Here is a 9,148-nt window from a genome sequence, read left to right as displayed (position 1 = left end):
TGAAGAAAAGAAATGGGGGTGTAGGATATTTTAAAATAGGTTTAATCATTTAGAATATCTCTATTTCTGTAGGATTTTCTCAATTAAGTCCTCGTATTGCAAAATCTCTCAATTAAGTCCCTAAATGTGAAAAATTAGATCCATTAAGGGTTTGTCGTTAATTTGAGTAGACGGCGTTAAAATTGAGTATGCGTCGCATGGTGACATTACTGACATGACAGTGTATGAGTTAAAATTGATTTACAAATTAAATTTTATTGAAATAAAATGATTCAAAACGCAATGTTTAAGTAAAAAACAGTTAACAAATAAAAACGTTGCGTTTTAATTGAGTGAAGACCGTTTTAATTATTTGGGGGAATTTGGAAAATTAAAAGGGATTTGAATAAAACCCTAAATTGGAAGACTGAAATCCCAGAAATGAAACGTCTGCCTGAGGAGAGCAAGAACGAAAGAAGCTTTCACATCTCCACCAGCGAGAACCAAAGGAAGTCTCTCCTCCATGGAAGCACCGGAGAAGAAAGAAAGCAACCAGAAAAAGGAATTTCATGGAGCACCACTTATGAACGCTGAAGAGCATGACGGTTTGAATTTGACTGACGTGCTTGATTTTGAAGAGATATTAGTCAGAAAAAAAAGGAAACAGAATATTTAATTTGAATTGTTTGATAGAAAATAACAATTTGAATTTGAAATGTATAGTTCAATTTGAATTTGAAACATATAGTTGTCCACCATAATTAATTTGGCAAGCTGGTGAGGGGACAGACACATGTACAAATGGTTTTTGCAGCGTGAACGCGATACCAGATCTGCGAGTGAAAGGGTTTTGCCATTGCCTGCATCTGCACGAGCTGAACCTGGGAAAAGAAGAAGCTTCTCGATGTGGTTCTCCCACACATAGAAGAAGGAAACCTAGAAAATTGAGAATTTTCTTACGGTTCAAAAAAAATGTGTCATTTCTCAAATTTAGGGTTTCAAAAGGATTCTAGTTATGATAAAAACCAAGAATGCTGGCAGAAACCATATGCGATACAAAGATAACTTATTTAGGGTTCTCTGCAAATTTTAAATTAGGGTTCTAAATGAATTCTGATTTAGGAAAGGTTTAATCATTTGTTAATTGTTTTTTATTTAAACCTTGTGTTTTGAATCATTTTATTTCAATAAAATTTAATTTGTAAATCAAACAAATCCAACTCAGTAAACCGTACACTGCCACGTCAATAATGTCATCCTGCCATGCACGCTCAATTTTAACGCCGTCCATTCAAATTAACGACAAGCCCTTAATTGATCCAATTTTTCACATTCAGGAACTTAATTGAGAGATTTTACAATACAAGGACCTAATTGAGAAAACCCTACAAAAATAAGGATGTTCTAAATGATTAAACCTTTAAAATATAAAGGATAGTTTTGAAATTTTAAAAAAATGTGGTGGTGTAAAGAGGAATGTAGTATGGTGTAGGGAGTAACCCTCAGTCAAAATACTATGCTATTAGCGTTTTCTTCCTCTTTAAAAGTTGTTTTCTTGTAAAGCTATGCATTTATTAGAAGAAAAATTAATTTTCTTTAAAAAAATTAATATATGAAAGTGTAGATTTATGTGTTTATTACATAATGATCTATAAAGGGGTCAATTTAACTCATGGTTTATGATCAATTTTAATCTATTTTTGAAAAAATTCTTTTTAGGAAGTTCTTTTAGTTGGGGTCAAAAGAAATTGCAACCCACAAAGTCCTCTCCTAATAGATTTGATTTTATTACAAAATTTTAATTATTTTTTTAAAATATATATATATATATATATATATATATAAATTATATATTTTATTAAATAGTTTAATATATTATATATTTTAATATTTTTATATTATATTTATTATTATGTTAGCGAATAAAATATATAATATATAATTTAATACCAACTATAATTTATTTATTAATTTGCAATGATAATAATATATGTTATGAATTATATATCAGAATCAATTTATATTAGAATGAATTTTTGTGAAGATAGAATTTAAAACTTATTAAACACTCAGTTTTTTTTTTCTGTTATTCAATGTTTTTAAGATAAACATGTTGAAAGAAAAACGGATATAATAATGTTAATTTGATATTTTATAAAAAGATGAAACGAAAAGGAAAATAAACTAACATTATCTTTTGGTTGGATATATGTTATTACCGTATTAAGAATATTTGTTTTATTTTAATAAATGTTGTTATAGAGTATAATGTTTTTTTATCTTATATTGTCAATCACATTTATTTGATGAAAAATTAATCATAAAATAGATATTTATATCTTATTTTTATAAGAGAAAGAAAGCTGTAAGAAACTATACGAGTTTCTATGTTTGAATTTATAATCTTATTTTAATATACATTTTGTAATCTTTACTTACTAACTCTTTTTATTTTCAATATTCCTTTTAAGAGTGGGATTCTTTCATTCGGGAAGAATTCGGGTTGAAAACGAGCGTCCTCATTTGAATTACTATGTTTGAGCGTTCGGCTCAGCATAAAGATGTCGCCTACCTTAAATTTAATAATATTAAAATGAGTAACGGTTGGCCTTATACCAAGCGTTCGTCCTAAGTAGCGCTCGGTCTTACACTGAGCGTTCGTCCCCTTTAATACTCGGTCTTATACCAAGCGTTGTTCTAATTGATTATCTGTCTTATAACTAGCGTTCGTTCTAAGAAGTGTTCGGTCTTATACCGAACGCTCGTCCTTACGATTGATTTTCTAAATGAGCGTAAATAGCGTTCGTCCAAATTATTAGTAACAGTATATTGTAGCGTTCAGTCATTGACTGGTAATCTATTCCTTTAAAACGATTGTTCTCAGTGTATTTAAATAATTGTCTTGCTGTATCTTTATCCATTTGGATTGATCAAGAATCTTTGTACCTAAATTATTCTAAACATAAATTTTGTATCTCTAAGGGTCGGTTCGTTCAACTGATTCGGGTAGCCTTGACGTTCGTCGTATAAGTAGGTGTTAGGTTATTCTGATTGACAGCAAAACTCCTAAATCTAATTCTTAGCGTTCGTCTTCGTTCTTCAGAAGTATGAACGTTCGTTATTTTATACTTTTAAAACTGAAGCTAAGGATGATGATAAATTTTAAGATGTTGACGTGTGAACACTATATTGAGTGATTCTATGATTATGGAATTTGAACGAGCGTTCCAGGGAGGAACGACTCTTACTTATATGGAATATTAAATTTTGGTAAAGTATGACTGTGGATAAGTTAAGACTCGCTGTCCATCCTGATGTTCCGTGAGTACTCATCCTCATGTAGAGGGAGTATGTCATGTGGGGGAACGGCAGGAGGTCCTTAGTCCATAAGTTAACATGGGCGACGTAAGAACGGACTAACCTCGAGTGGCAGCTGTTTGGTGTATCCCAGTTACTACATCACTCGGGTGCAAGGACGCTTGTAACTACACAGATTCATACAGTCCGGACGGTCGTCTTATACATACATACATACATATATATATATATATATATATATATATATATATATATATATATATATATATATATATAGAATTTGGATGATGTTATATGTTAAAGTTATGTGCTTGTGTGAAATGAAATGTCTATTGTATGTGTTGAATTATAAATTAAATTATATAAGCTTACCCTTTCGTTTTCCTTGTGTTGTCCATTGTACCTGTACGTTCGTCCTGTCTTGCAATGATCATCCGTGTGGATGTGAGCAGAAGGCGAGACCACTTTGGAGGAAGTAATCGAGGAAGAAAACCTAGTGGAAGTTGAAGTGAAAGCGGAGCAGTAGGACGTTCGTTTTCCTTTTAGTTTTTTTTTTTGGAATTCGTTTTGTGATTGGACGTTCAGTTATTTGAATCTTGTAAAACCGTTCGTCCCAATCTATTGTATTTATGTACTTAAGCCGTTCGGTTTTCACTCTTCTCTTTATTAATGAAAAGACTGCATTGAATTACTGTTAATTGTAATTAATTTTGATTTATGATAATTACTGTATTTTAGGATGTTACAAGATCCAATTTAAATGTCATTATGTAAAATTTTATTACAAAATAACAGGAGTATAAAGATCTCACACAGATTTTTCGCTTTTAATAGAACTATTTTAAAGTTAATTAAAATTATAAATTATAAAATAATATAACAATATAAAATTTTAAAATTAGATAATTAAATTATAGAATTATGCAATTACAAAATTATTAAGTTGTAAAATTATAGAACTACAAATTTTCAAAATTAAAAGGTTAGAAAATTATAAAATTACAAAATTGTTAGGTTATAAAATTATAAAATTTGATAATTATAAAATTTTAAGTTTATAAAGTTGTAAAGATATAAAATTATGAAGTTGTAAAATTATAAAATTGTAGAATTATAAAAGTATAAATTTTTAAAATTGTAAATTATAAGATTATAAATTGTAAAACTATAAAACTACAAATTTTAAAAAGTTAAAAAATTTATAAAAATATAATAGAAAAAAAAGTAAATTTAAATTTTATCATGTTTTTAGTTTAGTTTTAAACTTTGTAATTTTAATAATTTTGATTAACTTTAAAAATAGTTTTTATTAAATTCTTGTGAAAGACTCGTTATCCAGAATAACAGTAAATTGTTATATTATATACTTACAGAAAAATCTAACAAAAAAGACTCAATTGAAAAATTATGAAATTTTGAAGATGTAATATACCACAAAAAGTTAATAAAGAGTTAATTAAGAGTTTTCAAATTTAGACTATAAAATCTGACTTCTCTAAACATGGACACTAAAATACACTAGCATGGACACTGGGCAGTTTGCCTATCTCAACGAGCTCAGGGCAACACTGTAGAAAAGGGAAGACTAATTCATAGTCAATCCGTCATAAATGTCATAAATTTGTATACTTTCTGGAAGGAAGAAAAAAAAATTCTTCTTCCATAGACATATCTACTAGGGTAAACTAGAAGATGCACGTATAATCAATTCAAATAGACACATCCGCTTAGATGCATGAGTAATCAATCCAAATACTTTAGGGAGAAATAAATTTTCTTATCCTGATCATACAAAAATTTCTCAACCAAACTAATTATGCCATCTCTGATTTTGACTCCCCCACATTAAGGAGTGAATTATGTAGTGTATATAATCAAAGTCTTTAGAACCATAGTTGCTTTCCATAAATTCTAATTCAAAGAAAGCATAAAAGTACGGAGATTTGTTACATAACAAGGCTTGGATTTGTTACAAAACAGAAAATGACTATCATCACTAAATCACATTTTCTATCTGACTATTATGAGATTTATTAATTTTTTTTTCTTGATACCATACCCTGTTTAATAGAGTGTCAGAACAGATTGATTTAGAGTCAAACATTGCAGGTAAACTGATATATTTTGAGAGAAATTCTAGATGAAGTAACTTTTCTTCTACCATAGACATGTCTTTCCTTAGACGGAAAACTAATAAACCAAATATTTTAATGGAGGATTTGCGGAGGGAAAAATAACTTCTATTCCTCCTCATTATTTCTCATAACTTATTAAACTGAAATAGCTGTTTGAATTCAAACTTTTTCTAACCAAGGGAATACTTTTCCGCCGTCACCAAAAGCAGGTTTGTTGAAGCAATCAGAAATATTTTACTTCACGAGTCCCTACATATTAGCACTAAAGCTCCCTGTCTAATTATATTTCTTTGCTCTGCGATCATGACTCGCAAGCTGACATCAATTATCAATATATGTAATATAATCAAAGTCAGCACATCCAGAACAACGTTCTGTACTCCATTATCAGTTTCAGCCCCATAAAAATACGGAAGAAAAGTTACTAACCATATTTTGGCATGCCATTTTTACAACTATGAATGCGTGAAGAAATTGTATCCTGCCACATCAGCTCAATAAAAATGCACACGAGAGAGAATGACTGCTTGCACTACAGATAAAATGGGCCGTGTAAAAGAAAAAAAAGAAATATTGTCTTCGGACTCTCCATGTATGCAGTATTTGAATGCCCCCACATACATCCCTTGAAAATACATTTCATGTACTATAAGAGCGATATTAATCACAAGAGGGATATTAATCAAATAATCTCGGTAGAAACAAAGACATATTTAGTGATGTGCATTTCAAAGGTTGTTTGCTTATGTCGGAAATACTGAAAATAAATGGCCAATCTACCTCGTGCAGTACTAAAGTGGAACCCCAAGTACAAATATCTTCGATTTCATCCATAGTGACCAAACTGTTTGGTGCCAAACTACTTTTCTATCAAGTAAATCATGCATAACCCAGTAATTCATACTATTTTCTTTGAAACCCTGTCCCCTAGCTATAATAGTTTATACTACATAAAATCTGTTAAGTATTATTATCCTCATGCCATCACCTTAATCCTATATGCTGAGAGAAGAAAATAACTTAAGCAGATTAGAAGATATGCCTCTAAAACAGAATCAGACCAAAGAGAAATAAAGGACATGAAAAAGAACCTTAGCATCAATCACTCACTCACCCCTCTTAATGGACAGTTAAAGATCAAGGAGTGGCCACCTAAATATTACTCCAAGGCAATTCAGAGGCCAGTTTAACGAAATGTAAACACTTCAACATCATTCATATAAAAAATACTAAGAACTCCCATGTAATGAAAACATAAACTTTACAGTTCATGCAATGAATCATCATTTCATTATTCACCACATAATTTATTCAATCCATCCTACATCATTATGACTCATTTTCGTATGGAGTTCATGTTAGTGATCGTCACACGCTCATTTACCCTCCAAATTAGATAATCAAAAGTCTAAAAAGAGGCAATCCACAATTGAGAGTACCTGCTACACTCCTTGTAATCATAAGGAATATGAAAAGAATTAATCTGCATATGCATGATGCCGTTGCAATCGCAATTTAGAGCCATGGTTCATATCATATGTATGAAGGGGTGTTTAGGAATATGCAAAGCAGTAACAGGTAATGAAACAAAATTGAACTACATAAACAATTCGCCTCACTCACTAAACAGGAATACTATGGTGTATTCACAAAGTTCAAACCTACATTATGATCAGAGGAAGACAGATAAGAAATTTTAAAATAAAAAAGAACAAAAAAGAGGTAATATAATGAGCGAAAAGTTTCAAGCCTGGGTGCCGGTCAAGGCCTTCATCTGAATATGGCTGTGGTTGGCGTCCAAAGATGAAGTCGCCGTGGGCAGCGCTTCATAGGATCCGAGCCTTCTCAGACCAACGCTCCTGGCGACGAGCGCGTAGGTTATGAGCAAGAGGAGAACGATGAAGATAGCGTGGATCAGGAACGCCAGATCGAGAATCGCAACGGCGCGAAACTTAGACTCGTCGAGATCGCACTGCGTGGATCCCTCGACGCCGCTCTTGACGTCGAGAAGGCGGTGGCAGCCGTCGGGGATGAAGGCGTCGGCATAGAGGGAGAGGCCGGTCTGCAGAGACCAGAGGCCGCGAAGGCAGAAGGTGGCGGCGAGAGCGGCGTCGGCGGGAAAGAGACGGGGGAGGGCGGCAAGGAGGAGGCAGAGGAGTGCGGAGATGGAGGAGAGGCTGCCGGAGACGGAGAGGCACTTGGCCTCGATGGCGGAGGTCTGAAGTGCTGCGCGAGCGGAGGCGAGGGCGGAGTGGAGGAGAAAGAGGCCGGAGGCAAGGGCGAAGGCGAGTTCGGCGGGGAGGGGGAGGATGGAAGGGGAGGAGTCGGCGAGGAGAAGGGCCAGGCCAAGGAGGAGGAAGAGGAAGAGCGTGGCGGCGGACTGGAGGGAGAGGAGGAGGTGGACAGGAGTGGCGCCGCGGAGCAAGGGGTCGGCGTCGACGGAGATGAGGAGGTCGTGGGCGATGGCGACGAGGAGGGCGAAAATGAGGAAGTAGAGCTGGAGGCGGCGAGGGTAGGGGAAGGGGTGGAAGGGTTTGGCGACGTAGGTGTGCGGCGATTTGAGGTAGTTGCGCGTGGTACTGATGAGGTGGTACATCCCAAGCGTGAGAAATGCAGCGGAGGAAATCACCTGATACACTAGACTCCCCATTTTTGGTACTATAATCTCTCACGCGCTCTCTCTTTCGCACACTCTCATACACTACCTTTTCCTTGGTTTCTTTCCTTGTGTTCTTTGGTTAGTAGCAGATACAGATGCGAACCCCACTGGGGATCTGCATCTTCATCCTTCCTCTTTCTTTTCTAGCTTAATATAAATTATTATTATTATTTTATAATATAATTTTATTTTCTGAAGTTCAATTTTTATTATTTAATACATATTAACGAGTATATTAATTTTAAATTCAATACAATCTTTAGTATATGTTTTTGTATGTTTTCTTTTGATTTATTTATATTGAAGATGAATAGAATTTAAAATCGTCTATGGGTCAATTAGATATATCAAATGAGGTGTGAGATAATAAAGACTTGGGTTAAATATGTTTTTAGTCCTTAAACTATTGACCGTTTCTGATTTTCGTCCCTCTTCCAAAGTAAGGTACAATTTAGTTCTCAATCTTTAAAAAACGTTCGTTTTAGTCGAAAAAACGAACGTTTTGAGGACTAAAACGAGGACTAAAAACAAAATTTTGAGGACTAAAACGAACGTTTTTCTAAAGAATGAGGACCAAATTGTACCTTACTTTGGAAGAGGGACGAAAATCAGAAATGACCAATAATTTAGGGACTAAAAACATATTTAACCCTAAAAACTTTTAACGATATAAAACATAAAATGAAACGTTGACCATTGGGAGAGAATATTTGTAAAGAGACAAGACAGAACAAAATTAATAAAGTGGTTTTAGGGGTATTTAAAACTTCTTTGATAATTTTTTTATAAATAAAAGTATAAATGTATTATTATTTTAGTTTATGTTTTTTTTATAGAGAATAAGATGATTAAATTTATTATTTATTATATGCCATATTAAAATTATGTTACGATAAAAAAATTAACTATATAAAATCAAACATTTTAAACGTGTAAAAATAATTTGATTTAATGTAGAAGGTCAACAATTACTTTTTCTTAATTTACAGGTTAGAATCATCGTTAAGTCTGTATAATACTAGACAATTTATTAGTTATATATATAATCGTAACTAGT

General features: G+C 33.0%; 1 protein-coding gene across 1 annotated transcript; it reads right to left on the bottom strand.

Annotated features, from left to right (window-relative positions):
- Positions 1-6,970: 6,970 nt before the first annotated feature.
- LOC124820771 (plant viral-response family protein (DUF716)) lies at positions 6,971-8,218 on the bottom strand. The gene has a single exon (XM_047292534.2). The coding sequence runs from the start codon at positions 8,080-8,082 to the stop codon at positions 7,177-7,179; it is 906 nt and encodes a 301-aa protein (XP_047148490.2). The 5' UTR covers positions 8,083-8,218; the 3' UTR covers positions 6,971-7,176.
- Positions 8,219-9,148: the final 930 nt, after the last annotated feature.

This window comes from Vigna umbellata, chromosome 5 (genome assembly GCF_029865625.1).
Source record: "Vigna umbellata cultivar VRB3 chromosome 5, Vumbellata_1.0, whole genome shotgun sequence".
Lineage (NCBI taxonomy): Eukaryota > Viridiplantae > Streptophyta > Magnoliopsida > Fabales > Fabaceae > Vigna > Vigna umbellata.
Note: the sequence above shows the minus strand (reverse complement) of the source record. Positions and strands in the feature narration are given on the sequence as shown.